Source organism: Pholis gunnellus (genome assembly GCF_910591455.1).
Source record: "Pholis gunnellus genome assembly, chromosome: 13".
NCBI classification, from domain to species: Eukaryota; Metazoa; Chordata; class Actinopteri; order Perciformes; family Pholidae; genus Pholis; species Pholis gunnellus.
Window position 1 is genome coordinate 24,623,238 of NC_136540.1, and position 17,736 is coordinate 24,640,973.

Sequence of the window (17,736 nt, forward strand, 5' to 3'; positions counted from 1 at the left end):
CATTGTTAATGGTGTGTAGTCTTGGTGATGTGTGTGTGCAAAGCGTGTATAGCCGATAGCTGATTGCCTTCCTTGCATCCATGAAATCCTGTTGTATTGAGTGTGTAAGACTTCAACATCAAACCCCCCATTTGCCACAGTTGCCTAACATTGTTTTTTTTCCTGCTTGATTTATATGTGAGCTGCAGTGTTCATGATTGATCACAGCCGGGCGCTCACTGCTGTGCATCTTTGTGCTTGTCACCTTGTATGGAAGGATTTACAACCGGTCTATTTTCTCCTTTTAATGTCCCACCATTTGGTGGGTGATGCTCGTCCTTTTAGTGTGTGTGTGTGTGTGTGGTCACCAGACTGTCATCGAAGCTTGAAACAGAAATGCTTAAAGCGATGACAACAACAAAAAGCAACTTGAAAGCATTTGCGCTATTGGCTTTAAACACATTTAGCCAAATCGCAACTATGATTTTGATAAATCTTTTGGAAAAAACTATGCACAGTTTATAGCACATGGCCAGTTTCCCTGAATGCACAGCAAACACTTATCTATTTAATAGGACCTACAAGGCTTGACACACATTTTTGGTGTAATGCTACTTGGACTTTAGAAGGTAAAATCTTCTAGATATCATCACTTCAGTGACTTCAAAAAGATACTTTGTAATAGAATGTTATATGATAATTGACTACCCCTTTGGCCTCAACCTATGTCATCCACTTGCTACTTTAGTATTCAGATAAAAACATTATTACAGCTATAAAGATGACAATCGTGAAAAGAAATATAAACTGTCCAAAGAATGATTATCCATCTACGGAGTCGGGCTGTATAACAACAGTGGTTCAGTGATCATTAACGTTGTCTCGCCCTCTTTATTCACGAGATCAAAGTGTAACGAGTCATGCTTTCCGTTGGATAAAATTAAAAATAGCCTGCCACTAATGTGTTCAATTCGAAATGCCCTTCAAGTGATCATTTTATGACGATAATCTGTTTCGCTCATGTGGAATTATTTTTTGCAATTTCACTTTATGGCAAAGTTCTGTTACATAAGATCTGTATCTGCTGCAAATCCCTCCAAAATGCCCCAGAGTGTGTTGAATGCGTAATGATAGGACTCAGTTGTAAGTGGTCATTAACATTTCATTACATGTCATGTCTTTCATCTCTCATGGCGACAGCGCCGTGAAGATATTACATAAGAGCCATCTACTCTTCTGTCTCACTTGACTGGCATTCAGGAACAGGTCTTGAGGGCAAAGTTAAAGTTCAGGGCAAAGGACTGCAGGTCTCCAGGATCAGTCTCCGTCTCCTCATCGGCAATCAACAGCCTTTGAGGCATTTGTCAGAGGGGAAGAGGCCCTTCATTTCATCTGAGCAAGATGCAGCCTGAATGCATTTCCTGCTTAGGCGAATGGCTGCCATCTTGCCTCCAAAGCAGATGAGTCTATAGGAGATTTAAGTCAAAGGATGCCCTCCTGAGACATCTCTGAGCTGTCGTTCCCTTCCGCAGCTCTGGGCTGACGAGCTTCTGCAGTGAGCTGGCTTACTCACTGGAGAGACGACACTGCGGGACTCCATGACGCTGCTCTGCAGACATGCCACGCGCTTGCATGAATTTACCTAACGTAGCTTTCAATGCCACATATCTGCCAGTCGAGCAGCTTCAGATTCTCAGTCTGTTGGATTTTTATTACGCCTGTCCATCAAGACTGCATAATGGGGTCCGTCTGCACACCTCCGCACACACACACACACACACACACACACACACACACACACACACACACACACACACACACACACACACAGCCTTTTACTGTAATGTGATGGCCTCTCTCAGCGGGACACCCCTCACCCCCCGCCTCCCAAGAATAATTTTATGGTTTAATGCATCCAACACCGCCCGGCACACGGAGGCTTTTAGAGATATCACATCTAAATCCGCTTGTCAAGGAGCAGTGAAACTACCGTCTTATCTTCTAAAGCATTGTAATTGAGACAAGTCTGAGGCATGGGCCTTCATTAGTTGATTGGCTGGTAGCCAGTTCTGAGCGAGAGAGAGAGACAGAGACGGGCAACAAAAGGCAAAGCTTGTGTCTGACTTAACGAGCGTGTCGCCTTTTTTTCACTAGCCTTAACATGAAGCATATCCAGATCATAGCAGAATAATTGGCTCCTCAGTGGGACGGCGGACTACCGGAATAGCACCGGATCCTCTCTGTGAGAACGTGTGCGATGTCGTACCTCTTTACTGATGAAGGAGCTCGACAGAGTAACAATGGACCAGAAGAAAATGCCGCAGCTCAGGATGACCTTTCTGTTGAAGCGGTCGCCCAGGTAACCAAAGATGGGAGCCGCCACCATGAAGCTGCAGATGAAGACTGTGGAGAGGGGAAGAAGAAGAGAAAGTGTTACTTTGGACATAGTGACAGAAAATGACCGTTACTGATGCAGTTTTCAGACTAGGTTTTGCCCGGATTTGGCTATTTACAGTATCGTGTATTTCTCCATTGTACTTTGCTGTAAAAAAAAAGAACTCAAATTCCAACTGGACCGAGACAAATATTTCAGCTTTTAGGTTTACTTATTAAGCCAAGAACCTGTCCAGATTGACTGTGTGATACCTGTCCACCGGAGGCACAGGGAAGGACTGCCAGAGGACCCCTCCATTCATCTCCAAACAACTAACTTCAGATATACTTCACCTACACTTACTTCAAGAAACATATGTATGCAGATGATGCAGCACTGGGAGATGTCACTGAGAAAAGTGATGTTGAATTTGTGAAACGAGAAGGGAGATGTACAAATGTAATGACTAATACAGTAGCTCTTAAAAGAGAGATAAGATAATATGTTGTCAGTTTGTTGGGATCAAACGAATCAAAAAAAAGTGGTGGAGGAAAAAAAAACATGTCAGTCTTCAATGTACCACTGCTGGAATTACATTTAAACTGAGCAGATTAATAGCAATATATCACACACCAGGGCCAGAGGAGGCTGTGTGTGTCCATAAATAATTCCTCCATCTTAATTTCTCAGCAGACTTATGTGTCAATGAAAGGAACACAAGTGCTTTAAAGTGTGCTTCCCCTAATTTCCCCACTGCTGACTGGACAACTCGTTCTCTGGCCCTTTAGTCAATATTTATGAGGAGGACCATTCAAAACAGAGCTGAATATTTAATGCTCACAAAACCGAGTTTGTGCGTCTATGCAGAGGGGAAAGGGCAGAGATGTTACTCTTGACAGCGGCGAGGGGAGCTAGGGAGGCAGGCTTGAGTGCTTCGACACATCATCAGCATAAACATACAGAAGAGGGAGGAGATGAGGGGGGGGGGGGGGGGGGGGGGGGGGGTTATATAAGACACAGGCATCACAGTCCCACAGCTGCTGAGGCCAACCAACAGGATAAGGGACTATAATCAGATTATAGCTTAACTGTAGTTTTGAACATTTGATATTAGGGTACGATAAAAATAGAATAAATAGTTTCGTAACAATCTTTTGCATCAAGATTTGCCCCCAAAAATAGTGTAATGCCAATTATTTTACATTACTTTGTTGCAGGTATTGAAGTTGGTTATGAACTGTACCCCATTTAATAATAACCGATCAGTTCAGATCCGACTTCATTTAGGGAATATAGCGCCAGTGATTTTGTTATTCAATACATTGTAAAACATGGTGTCAATAACACTGGCTCATTTTGTAAAAGGGATTTATGATTTCAAAAAAACACTGAACCTTGCACAGTATTTGTCTGGGGCAGGAACCTTTGCTTTGTCAAAGATTAACCTCTCTGGGAAATTCTTATGTCTTAAGATATAAATTCATATTTCAAGTATATCATATAAAAAATATTATGAGTATTATACATACAAGAACACACCCATAATGGTAAAATACACATATCCTGCATGACCTCAATATCATTGTGAAAGAAGAAAGAAATCTCATTTCAGAAAATGAAATGTAATCTAAAATCTAATTTGAATTATTATTAATGAATGACTCAATTACAGTTTAGGTTTTCACAGCTGCTGGGATCGCTTTATCTGGTCATCACAGATACTGAGTCTCTCCCACCCCAGTATGTATGTTTCTCTCTCTGCCTCTCAGACTCTTGACTCTCCTGTTCGCTTCTCTCTCTTTCTGCAGCCTCCATCATGATCATTTATGTGGCTAAGTGCTGCAGGTCTGTTGTGTAATGCTAAATGACACTGATGACTGCTCAGTGCGGGTTGGGCTCTCTAAAGAGTTTTACCAGCTCGCCCTGCAGCCAAAGCACTAGTGGGGAAACCACACACACGCACGCACGCACGCACACACACACACACACACACACACACACACAGAGATCAGGGTGTTCTGCGGTGCAAACTGGAGATAAGATGAGGGAGAGGTCCACAATCAGCCACCACCAGCTGGTTCCACGTGGGTTCTTAAGAGCCAGGGCCCCAGAGATCGTTACTCTCACCGTTTAGCAGCTTGTCAAAAATGCATATCGTCACATCATTAACTGGCCTATTTCGAGTCATTAGCGGGACCGCACATCCCCATCCCTCTGTGTGTCTTGTTTCATGTCATTTTGTGATTTGCTGATAGGCTTCGCTTTTGTTCTTAAGGCTCATTATCACCTCTTAGTGGTGTCAGCACATGGGAATGAAGTCCGGTCTTGAGTGTGCGCTCGCACTTCTTTGGTGTTGACCTTGCTGCTTGTTCACCCTACGACTCTCGGGGCAAGGGGAAAAGAGGCCTTATGTTTACATTGCTTTAATATTCTGCATGTTTGGTGTGAGTTACGCTTCAGTAAGCAAAGCAGAAGCTGAGGAGATGGAGATAACTCTTTCGACTCTGGTGCAGAACTTGTCTAATGTCTATGATACCATTTTTAGTATTAATTTAGTGAAAACATTGTCGACTGAGCGACCCAACAGGGCACATGTGTCATAAACATTTAGTCAGGAAGCTGATTTGAACTGACAGAATAATAAGATGATGAATTGCTGTCACAAATAATGCTTTCTTTCTTTGGCAAGACTCATAGAGAAATGTTGTCAGGTTGTTGTTTCTTTAAGCGAAAACAGGTACACCCTTCCAAGGAATTGGCTTGCATTGCTGCGGTTTCTCTTTCATCAAATTCTTTCTTATCAAAGTCGGCACCGACAACCTGCTGTGCTCTACGGATTTGGATCGGGAGAGGATGTCGAGCTTTGTTTGACCTAATTCATAGATTTTCAAGGGAATAGAATATTTGAAATAGGCCTTTGTTTAGAATGACAGTAGGACATATCATCAGGACACAATACACAGTGAAATACCTGCTTCTATCAATTTGAGCTAAATCTATAGGAACCTTTCATGATGTCATTTCAAGCAATTAATCCAATGTTACACTGTATATATTGGCAGATTGTTCACATACAGCATAGGAATAACCTGCATTATATAAAACACCTGGTGTTACTGAGACCGGATGCACACATGTAACCTTTATGGAGGCTCATCTGCTCCCAGGAAATGCCCTGTCACTGTAAAGACTGTCTTATTAAACCATCACACACTCTTCTCATGTCGGTCTTCTGTGAAGGATGTAAACCTACAAAAGAGGAAATCTGTCAAGCTTGGAAACGACGATTTCCTGCTCATTTTGAGGGATCCAGCATGTTTTCTATAAATAATGCTCAAAAACCTGTTCACGAGGCTGTATCGTGTCATTTCAATGAATGTTATGAGAGCAGCATGATGAGCAGTGCACACCTAGTGTATGATATGATTCATTAGAAAGAATGGACTCAATGACAAGGAAACAAACGTGCTTATTCTATTGTAGGGAGGACAAACAAACGATGACTAAGTAAGTCTTCACAGATGACAGGTCACACCCTAAAACCTATTATTGGAAATGCTTCTTGATTCTTAACTCAATCTTCAGAGGATGCGTCTCATTTTGTGGTTTGGAACACCTTGAATGAACAGCTAGAATGCATAGAAAGGTTTGGCATACAGTACAACAGCTCCTGAAATGTGAAACATGCATAAAATGGTACCCGTCCTCATAAGTCACATTCCTACACTGACCACCATTGTCTCTCTGTTTATTCTTGTTTATGCACAGATTAGCCGTGGCTATTCGCCAAAAGACGGCAATCTGTCATAAATGAACTATATAACAAATATGCAGCAGTAAAGCCCGAACAGTGAGGAGATGAAGTCTGGAGCAGGCGTACTCTGTGGTTGTTTACACTGCAGGCCAAAGGGAGGAAAGGTTTTCATAACCTCTTTTAGAGAACAAAGGTCAGAGTTTACGACTCTTTCAGTCTAGTCGAGGCAGAATTTATTATTGAGCCCAAAATGACGTCTAACACCTCGGTTTGCATCTAAGTATTTACAGATTAGATGGATAAGGAGAACATATCTATGTACATTTTTCAGTGTTGGAAATAAAATAAACTTTAAAGAACAAGGCAGGATTCATTTTCATTTTGATGATTACTGTTTTCACTGTATCAATGATCTATCTCTGAGGAAACCCAACCGTAGATTGGGAAACACCTTATCAAACAAGCTCTACAGTTTCAGCTTATGCAACATATTCCTCACTGTTAGCTAAACAAACACACACATTTATTTTTAAACCATTGTGTATCGTTAGCCGTGAGTCAATTCCACACCAGCAGCATAAGTTAAGAATACAAGTTGTGTGGTTATTTAACGGCAAGGACATTTATGACTTCATTATTATGTATTACAATGCGGCAAACAGCCATGCGGTGAATATGGAGACAATTCCCTGTCCCTTACTGAGTTGTTTGAACAATTAAGGTCATTTATTATTGTCTCCTCATCTGACTGCAAGGAGCCCTTTGAGGCCAGTCTAGCAAAAGTGTTTTTGTATTTTAAAGCCTCTATAGAGAAGATAAATGAACCATTACTCCTTCTTAACTATCTTTATTCTCTTTGTAGCCAGAGGTTGAAGCCAAAAAGTCTCTTGAACGTCCTTTGTGTACTTCAGACAGAATACTGTATATAACAGATGAACCAGAAAATCCCCACAAAGATTACAATGAATTCTTATTTTAATGCTTCAGGTAGGAGTGCCAAACTGGTTCTGATGTCTCCTCAAATTCCAAATAAGATGCTGTGCATATTTCTCACAGTCCCTCGGCATGCAAATTACACCAATTACCAAAGTCTTTGCACATTCCACGAGAGGACAATGGCTTTGCGAGAAGTCTAAAAACAGTCACAATAGCATGAGAGACACTGGAGTCACATATTTAAGTATGACTTTGCTGTGTTGTCTCTTGTTGCTCGATACCGGTGAATCACGCTGTAAGTGTCCGCTGGTTACCTCTTCCTGATGTGAATAAGCACTTATATGGTAACAATATGGTTTCTGCCAGTGAGGGCGGACTTATCACCCTTTATTATCCTTACCGTCATCACTTATCATTAGTGGCACCTTATGAAGCCTTGAAAACCTTATGAAGTATGTCTCATGGTGAATTGGTGCCATTCATCAGTGGAGCTTTGTACACTGCAAATTAATTTAAATTGGTTGGTCTGATTATGCTTCTTCTTTTTTCAGATTGAGTCTGGTCATCTGCTGTTAGATATTTTTCTTTATAGATCTTTTATGAGACATTTTACAGTAAAATAAGTATTTAGAGGCATACATTTTAGCAAGCTGAACCCTCACTGGCAGATCCCCCTAAACAAACACACACACCTTTCTCCTGCCACACACAGAGGGAGACTAGAAACACCGGACGTCCAGCTTTGATTGACCAGCAGAACAATAGCTCCTGGGATGACTCACCCCCTATGATTCAATGCCACTGTGAATAGAGCACCAGGAGGAGATGCAGACACACGTATGTTGAGTGTGTGTGCGTGTGTGTGTGATTGATATTCACTGAGCCTGTACAGATGTATTTCCCTATGAAACACTAGTTTCCCCTGAAGAGAGCACCTGTGAGGCTCGACATAGAGTCGTGGGATCCCAAATGCTCAGCAGCCCATTTGATCCTTTTTCCAAAACAAAATATATGTATTTGGAATAATTCTCTTGACGGCGACTGACAGTGTTTGTAAAAGTGTAAATGAAAGTGCTTTAATGCACCTTAATCCAAAGCATACAATGCATTCGGCTGCTCCTGCTTGAAAATATTTTTTTATAACTTAATATAGAAATGAAGTGGCATGAAGCTCCTTCATGCGCAGTGGCAGAACGCAAAATGGAGGTTTTCAGGGACACATTTGATCCTTTGGGTTGTAAATGAAAATTGATATCCATAATGTATTTGTTACCTGAAAGGATGCAAACCAATCGTGTATTATGCTCTCTACCTCCTTAAAGCTATATCTCACTATTTGGGGATCTCATCTTTTTTTTGCGATATGGGTGTTTCCCAACGTAACCGACCGACCGCACTGTCATCCAACCGCGAAACCAGACAGGACAGACAGTCCGAGGAATTCAAATGTCCTTCAGCTGCCAGAGACAGAATTAGAGGAATAGGAGGAGAATATCCTCTGTGCAGGTCTGGACATGTCTGCAGGCTAGGCGTTGTCATTCGGTGCCATTTACAGCACCGCCGAGTGTCACTTTGACCTGTTCGCTGTGGCTGAGGTGTGTGTCTCGGCGTCAGCGTTCAGCACATTGCTTTCATGAATACAGCTCCCCTCTTCAGTGTCTTTCGAGCCTCTGCCCTTTTCGTCATTACAAGGTTATCTGCTCGCTGCAACCGGAGGCGTTAATATGGATGAATAATGTCTGTTAGTCAGTGAAAACCGCTTTGTTACTCTGTCCTTGTATCGGCTAAATCCAAGAAGGGCTCACGTCTTGGCAAATATTAACGCTATTATCATACAGATTGAATAATCAATTATTAACGGACTGTTACTTCACAACAAAAGAGTCAAACGCACAAATTGCTGCTTCAAAATTGCTCGAAAACTGAGAACAATTAACTGAATTTTTGGGCAGAGAAATTAAGCCCATATATATATATATATATATATGGGAGATTCAGCAGCTTGTGATATGATGATGTGTAGTACATGTTGTATATACATCGAATGTGAGAAGTTCACGTTAATGATGAGTGTTAAGGTTTTCAGTTAAAGGTTGTGTCCTGTAGAAGGCACAGGCAATGTTGTGGAAATACAACCCTACAACCCAACCCTACAAATTACTGTCAAGGGTGTCAGGCACTCCGACCACATGTCACCCTTCGCACTAAAGGATCAGAGTACCAGATCGTCTGTCACATCACGATTCTACTCTGCAGCAGACAACAGAGATGCATGGACGCAGTTATAGACAACCGATAAAAAGACACCGAATGAATGAGTCTGCCACCGCTGTGTGTTTGGCATGAGCTGCTGGCCGACACATCTCTGGCAACACCGCCCACTAAAACTGTGGCAAAACAAGATTCTGTCATAGCGTTTTCTTAACAGGATGAACCTTTCACAATAAAAGCACTTCAGATCTAAATTCTAGACGTTTTTTTTTTTTCTTTGGCAATTTTGGAGTTAAAAGCCTGCTGTCTTTACAGAAGCCACAGGTGTCCTGATTCCGACTGATCGTGGTCATAGAAGGTCACAAGAAAGCTGGTGGTCTTGTGTGCTCGTAGCGGTGGCTCTGTACTTCATTTGATGTTCTCGTATGTATTCTTTTACAGTTTGTTGTTGTTGGTTTTATAATAATTAAGGTGTGTGTTTTCACGCCTGAAGATATACTCTGCTGCACGTAGCGTTTATAGAATGACAGGTAGTAATTTAACCTGTCAAAATAACAAATATTATTTCCAAGTAAAAATACACGGTGCTGTGTGGTTGTGCAACCAAACTTTTGATGCCTGGGGAGGGAAACGCAGTGCGTGTGTACTATTTGTGTAGGCTTGTGTTCAGGGCCCGTGGTTATGGTAATCAGACCATGGACAGAGGTTGAAATGGCATGGTAAGTTTATTGCTGTGGACAGCATATACTTGTTTAAGAGATTGCAGCCTGGTGGTTTTGCACCATCCCTGGTGTATTCTCTTTAACCCAACGCTGAATCCAAAGCTGTTTACTGGAGTTCTGGGTCTCGTAAAAAGACTGGTGCGTATCCATGCGGAGCAGAGTCATTTTCTTTTATCTCTGCCTGCTCGTTATGATATTCAGATGGAATACGAATGAGAGAAAGTCAATATCATTACAACAAAGGTTGGGATAAGATATATTTCTATTAACTTGAACTTGCTTCTGACTGAAATCGTGCAAAGAGAAGAGATGCACTACAACAGAGGGTGGGACAAGGAGTGGTATCTTCCTTTCAGTCATCACCAACTAATCAATGGTGACCAGTGCACCGTGGCAACAGTGTGTTTTCTCTCAGGTGTGCAGTGTGCTGGGAGTGGCAGCTTTGTTCCTTCTTCCTCTAATGATGCATGGGACTGCCTGTGGAGGGTGTGACACATAACTTTAGTTTGAGTAGGACACCAGAGCCGACCAAAGCGTCCTAACTCAGACATTCACATCACATTCTGCATTCCTCACATTTCTGATCACCACTAATTCTCTCCGTTCAGACTCCACCAGTGTTGGATTACCAATGCTGTTTGATAAATGCCGCATGCAGCCTGGGAAATATACCCGTGCAGCAGTCTCTCTCGCCTGTTTCTGTCAAACTCAGCCGCTAATTCTACATAATGTCAACTGCTTCAGTTACTCTGAGAGTCGATCGCTTGTCACCGCAGCTGCAGCAGAGCTCTCCACTACCTGCTCGGTGCGAGAGCTGCAGATGGGGAGAATTACACGCTGCTACAAATACCGGGCCGGCTGGCACGAGTGGGCTGGAACATCATCTTTTGCGCATTACCAGCGCGTATCATAAGCAAACACATCTGGTAGGAATAAAGGAAGGTGCTCGCTTGTTTTTCGCCTCTGTACTGAAAGCAAGAAACGGTAGTGAGATGTGCACTCGGTTAAGTTCCAGACTGCAGATCCAAGCTGCAGCATTGATAAAAACATGTAGTTATTTTTTCCCAGGGATACTTTCCTGTGGCTGGTGACATGGCACTGAACACACAGATTACTGACACATACACACACTCTTTTAATGATGATCTTTGACCTTGACTTGCTAGAGTTTGTATGGATCGAGCACATGTGTTTGTCTAGGAGGGGCGTGGAGTGTATGTGTGTTTCTAATTGATCTGTTGATGTCACTCGGAGGAGAAAGAGTGGCGCAACCTCCCTCGGCATCAGGCAATCGATTGGTGTTCAGCCTCGTTTTCTGAGAAGCTGGAGAAAATATCACCCCAAATCTTGTTGCCAGAAATGCTCGATCACTCCCATGACAACGGGGAAAAAACCACCCGCTGTTTGTGCAGTTTCTGTGGGGCTTGCAACGTAAGAGGCGATTAGAGATCTGATTGGACATTTACACGAAGAGGGGTTGACAGCATGCTTGTTTAATTGGCCTTAAAATCCTGATTGGATTGGCAGTCCCTCATGGGCAGTGCTGCTGGTTCGTTGACAGAAAGCTTGGGGGAAGGAGACGGGGAGCAGAGTGCCAATCATCGCCCAACAGCTGCCCTCCTCCGAGACGTGGCCTATAAAAACAGCCTGGGATGGAGACACGCACACACACACACACACACACACTCACGCTGTGATGTCGATGCAACATCAGGTCATCGTTCTATTCTCGTCTCAGCAGGAGAGGGGGCCGCTGAACACCATCGCAATGCAATTATTTGGCTTTGGGAATCAATAGTGGAGAATATTAAACCTCGCTGCCATGCATGACCAGAGAGAGGAAGTCGCAGGTGGCTCTTTCTTCTCCCTCCATTTCCCTTCATCCCTCCGACTCCTCTAACCCCTGTAAGTTGACAACAACGCTACAACAGCTGCCAAACTAGAGGGAGAGAGGAGGCACCGAGGGATACCAACGAGGACAAAATAGGAGCAGCTGTGAGTGGCCAAAACAGCTGATCAAGCACTGATTCCCACTGTGTGGGGGAAATCAGAGATTCAACAACAGAAACTTTTGATTGACACGCACAGGATCCAGACAGCCACAGGTCCAGCACGGGACAAAAAAACTCTGACTTTTACCAAGTACAATGCTGACTTTTTGCGGTTTCGGCTTGAAGCTTTGTATGTGCAGTGTGAGTCCGACGTGTTAGCGGCGCTCAATCCTGAAGTCTTATACAGCACCTGTGGCCTCATTCCTTACAGCTCACATACTGGCTGAATGGCAGACTGACACCATGTTAAGACTGGGGCTATGTCAGTTGGTGTGTGTGTGTGTCTGTCTGTGTGTGTCTGTGTTGGTGTCGTGTTTCAGACAAGGTGGGCAGCCACACAGAACAGGGCACAGACAGTCTGTTTTGAGCGCCGGCTCCTTATTAAGCTGCCGCCTCACTGTACATCCAGCCTGACTGACCCCAATAACTCTGCTGCTTCCATGCTAAACCAGCGGCGGATAATTACTCTGCCAGTTTCCATTGTGAGGGATAATTCATCCCATTAAGAGCTTTCCCCCCTTATTTGCCTCAAAGCACTTGGATACAACAAACTTAGCAGGAGAATACCTTCCCTCAGATTCTCCCGTCTGGTTAACAAAAGTGTTCAAAACTCCCCCCCAACCAAAGGTAACACCATCTAGGTGAACCCCCTCTCGTCTTCCTCTCCTCCATTAACCTTTCGTGCCCTCCATACCCTCGGGACTGGTCCTGTTCACAGCTGCGTGTGAGAGTCATTCGCTTAGCCGCAGCCCAAGGGCCATTAGCACGGAGGCCTGTCATCTCCAGAGGGAGAGCTGAGATCAGGCCGTCCCGGTGCCCTGACAGGTCTGCTGAGCTCAGGTGAGACCACGTCCACATGCTGATGGACGGCTCAAACTGCCTTCACCCGCTAACCTGAGTGACGGCTCTGAACACCTCATCCTCTTACACAGAGGCAATTATGACACACGCACACACACACAATAGAAATGAGCGCATACCTCATGTACATTTTTGTTGTGTGAGCTGCTTTTGAAACGGGTTGAAGTTGCCAAATAACAGAAATAACTGGTGCTGCGGAGGCTGAGCTCACCACAGGGTATTTTCCATTTGTTGTCCCTCAGCATGAAAACACCAGCTAACAACCACCACACTGCACCTCCCCATTATTTTCCAGTTTAAAAAAAAAAAAGAGTATCTGTACCTTAAAACAAGCTAGGGAGACGCAACTATCTTTAGCCAATAATAACAAACACTTGATTTTCATTAGAAACGGACACAATTATCTAATGCACTGATTGTGGGCTTGTTCTAAGAAAATTACATTTTACCAGTCAAATATAGTGCAGCAATCAAAATGCAAACACTTCAGCAGGTCTAAATGCTCCTCCAGTGCTCAGTCAGCCTAGTGTTTCCCAAAAGCAAACAACTTGTCAGTAACTTCTAGATATGGGAAATCTTTCATTCCAGTAGTCCTGATCAAGAGCCAAAGAAAAGGGTCAAGCTATCCTCTGCTCACACTGAGCCAGAACCAGAGTTCATGAGGTGATTCTGACTCAGACTTGTGTTTGTTCTACGACTTGGATCCTGCAGTGCGTGGTGAGTGTTTTTTTTTTTTTAAAGTGTGAGGGTGACCTGGCAGCAGAGAAAGCAAATCCCACCGCCTGTAAAACACCTACGTTGGCAGTTTGCTTTCCCAGGTGGACGTGAGCCGCCAGGACAGAGGGAGCGAGGAAGGAGAGCCGGCAGAGCCGGGCCTGGCCTGCAGGTGGTCACAGAGGCAGGGATTGTTCCCTCTGGAGACGGAAGCAGGGGGTTGGGGGAAACCAGAAGGTGTATATGGATGTGTGCAAACACATACACACGCACACACTGAGACTCTCCCCTCCAGCTCCCTGATTACGTCAACCTCCTAACCTCGCCTTCACACCTAGGCTCCTCGTCTGGGCCTACCCGATCACACAGTCCAAGGCCCGGACACCCAGCATTCCTCAGGCCAGTGTGACAAAGAGGTCGCCTGGGGATCAGGGGCCAAGCAAAGTCTGAACCATGACGGGCCGGGCCAGGCCAGGCCAGGCAAACCAAACACACAGCAGTCCTGCTTTAAGGCAAGCCAGCTGGGTGCCTCTCAGAGACCTGCAAACAGACGGCACAGAGGGCAAACCAGCTACACATGCCCCACCACTAACGTACTGTGTGTGTGTGTGTGTGTGTGTGTGTGTCTGTAAGTGTGGGGGAGTTGGTGCTAGTGCGGTAGCGTGCATAACTCAAATAATGAGCCAATGCAAACAGAATTAAGAGTCAAACACCCTTCACAGTTTCCTGTTTCTTGTTAAGATTTTGTACAAATGTCTGTGTGCAGGTCAGCGTGTCTTCACAAATTCAGGCACCCTGCTGATTAAAAAAATTGAATGAACGTGTTTGATCCGACACATTCGGACCATTAGCAGTCTGTTCAGGCATACAAATGGAAAAAGTTGCTTTGAAACACCAGACTATTTAATCTTTTGATCACTGCTGCTAACAGAATCGACAAAAACATGAAAGATATGGAGATGACGGAGAAAGGTGTGTAGAGGAGAAATTGTTTCTGATGGAAAATGAACTTGTAGGGAAACATAAATTATTCGTGCTGCAGTGAAACTGGGTGGAAATGAGATGTGGGATTGATAAAAATGGCCTATTCACTGAAAAGCCAACAGAACACTGATTTCTTTTTTTCCCAGTGGATATTTCTGTCCTCACCACACCATTCAGCTCACCTAAAGTTAGTCTAAGAGCATCAAGCAATGGGGGTGGGGGGGGGCGGGGGAACACTGGGCTGTATTCTTTCCCCCTCCGTCTCAAGGCCGCCTGCTTGCCCTCAATAGCACTTTGTGTGCAAGTTTGTTGGTGTTTGACTGAGTTTGAGGGCACAAGGAGACGAGACGGGGCCCTGTCCTCCAATGAGGGGGCTTTGCAAGGTATCTCCCTAAAAGGTGGATTCATGGGGTCTAGAGTGGAACAGGAAGCCCTGCCCTGAGCCGGAGTCCTCAGACGCTCTAGGTACATGTGTGCAGGCTCTCAGGAGAACAGCCGGCCTGGCTCCAGACTGTGTTGTCCTTTCTGTTGACCTGCCCTGCTGCTGCTGCTGCTGCTGTTAGGAAATGTCACTCCCTCACTTAAGCCTGCGATACAGTGGTGCTAATAATTCAAACATATTTAGAACGTTCGAAAGAAATAAGTGCAAACTCAAAATTGTTGGTGGTGTAGCTTTCAGATACCCTTCCGATCGAATTCTTGCAAAAGAAATAAGGCAGTGGTGCTTTATCTTGTAACTTTTTTAATTCTGTTCAAAGAATCTGTTCCTGTTTCAGCTTTGCAGACTATAAATCAGAGGCAGGGAAGTTGAGCCAATTTGTATCTGCTTTTCTAAGAAAACCGATAAAAAGAACTGGTTTCTATTTAAATCCTATGATTGTAGCTTAATAGGTATACAGGAGAAGGATTAGAGGCATAGATAAATCATTAGTGGGTTGATTATGTAAATCAACCCAGCATCAACTGCAGCATTAGTTGTAAATGGTGCTGTCGAATCGATATCTTTCGTACTGTTAATGTGTGTGTGAAAACAGCATTTTTGCTGTTGACTAGGTCATGGTCTCAAAACCGCTGCAGTGCTCCGTCCAATTTAGCAAACACCAGCAGCACAACAACAGAGTTGTGCAATAATTACCCCATCACACAGAGAATGCGTTGAGGTGTTGAGCTAAGATTTTTCACACGTGCAATTATGGGATTAGAGGAAACCTTACCTGTTTGCAACAAGCCGATTCCACTGTCCGATACCCCATAATGCCGCTGGATGTCGAGCAGAACACCTGTCAAGAGGAGGAGAGGGAAAACATGAATGTAGTTTCAAGACATAATAACAATCATACTTGAAGCACTGAGCTCTATTTGATTTATAGCAAAATCTATCTTCTTTTGTGGCTTCTGATTATTGTGGATGGATAGACAGGCTCATCATTCACTTAACATCCCTGAAGAGCAATATAATATCCCCGATAAGTGCACTCTTGGCTGCCATACAGTGGTCAACTTTCAGTAAATGCTCAGGAAGATTTCATTGGGTGTTATTTCTGTTTTTTTAACCGCTCAACACACGTCCATGAAACACACAAGCACACTTCCATCGCACACCTTCTCCACCATTAGCCTCCCAGCACAGCGGCAGCAGCAGCTGATTTGGGCTTTTCCAAATGACACTGCAAACCGCCCGTGGGAGGTCGATACTAGTGGTGGCTCTCATCAGACACACAGCGGCTACACGACATCGCTCCACTGTGAGAAACCACAAGGTCTTTGAAATCGTCTTAAACCTGTTGGTGTAACCCAAAAGAAGTTGGAATGGAGGGCATTGTCTTACTGTGCATGTCTTTAATGCATTAATGAATGAATGAATAGCACTTGCTTGGCAACAAGGTAGCACAGGGAACGCGTTGTGAAGCGCTGAATATCTGCTCATCGCACAACATTATGACTCGTGTGTGTTCAACGTTGCCTGCATGTAACATGAAATCTCATAACATTTTTACTTTTTAACACGTCGTAAACATCAGACCGTCGAGATGAAGAAGAAGATCAGACGGTGATTAATTAAGTGTTGAAGAAACCCCCTTTTTTATGGCTACCATACCATTTGAAGCCCCAGTAAACAAGAAGCAACACGTCTCATCAAATGAATTCTGCTCCTCTCGAGACCACCGGCTTGGAAAGGTTCAAAGGCTTATTTTTTCGAACTGCAAAGAAAAGGAAGGTTGCAGTCCAGATGCGTGTGCGAGGCAGTGCTGGCTGAATCTCTGTAGAAAACTGTCAGGCTGGGATTGCAACACAGCTCATGAAAATGGAACAGCAGCATGACTAACATTTTAAAAAGCTGGCTGCCTCTGAACTGTCTGCTCCTCTCCTCCGAGCCCAGCAGAGCATGGTGAACCAGCGTAACCTGACCTCGGGAGTCTCTGTGACTTTCAGAAACAACTCATGCATCACGTCCTTGTGATCTCCGGGATTTCGAGCTCGGTAAGCGGTGAGAAGGATCACAGCCCAGCAGGCAAATAATGCGCTCAACACAATGGATGTTGTTTCTGCTTGCCTCGTCTAATTGTCAACAAAGCCGGTGCGATACAGGGGCAGGTGCAGGTTGGACTGTGACTGCATGGGAGCAGACACATACGTCAGATTCCTGTCATGTGAGTCAAACCACCTGCCCACATTCCCACACTACGGGGCAGCATTCTTGTTCTTGAGAGCTGCACTCGAAACTCTCTGCCTCGTTTCCCTTTCGTGATGATGTGACTCAAAAAGGTGCTCCCATGCTCGTTATCCGCCAATTCCAGTGAAACCAAAAGTGGAGTCTACACTGGAAAGATAAGGAGGAAATAAAAACTGCATAGACGTGCTTCACCACCTCTGCATTGGCATGTTGCAACTGTGCTTCTTGCTAGCAGGTCTCACAGCAGTCGGAGCGCACGGTGTGGTAATTATGCAGCAACGGCCTCGGGGCAGGTTACACTCAATTTACTTTTCGAGGCAGGTAAATCGCAGTTCATATCCAAGTCCAAGTTCGGGTGATTACTGAAAGAAGTCTGATCATATTCATGCACCTCGGGGATTTAGTTAATCTGATCACACACACACACATCAGGTTGCCATCACTGCATGGCCTTGGCAGACAGGTTGGCTGCGACA

The 17,736-nt window shown here is 44.3% G+C and overlaps 1 protein-coding gene across 2 annotated transcripts in view; it reads right to left on the reverse strand.

Moving 5' to 3' along the window:
• The window catches only part of spns2 (SPNS lysolipid transporter 2, sphingosine-1-phosphate), a 62,195-nt gene that overhangs the window by 28,878 nt on the left and 15,581 nt on the right, over window positions 1-17,736 (reverse strand). For both annotated transcript variants that reach the window (XM_079171015.1, XM_079171016.1), the window contains exons 2-3: window positions 15,801-15,866; window positions 2,246-2,382 (exon numbers count right to left, since the gene is read on the reverse strand). In XM_079171015.1, coding sequence (XP_079027141.1) covers window positions 2,246-2,382; window positions 15,801-15,866 — 203 coding nt within the window. The remainder of the gene's footprint in view (window positions 1-2,245; window positions 2,383-15,800; window positions 15,867-17,736) is intronic.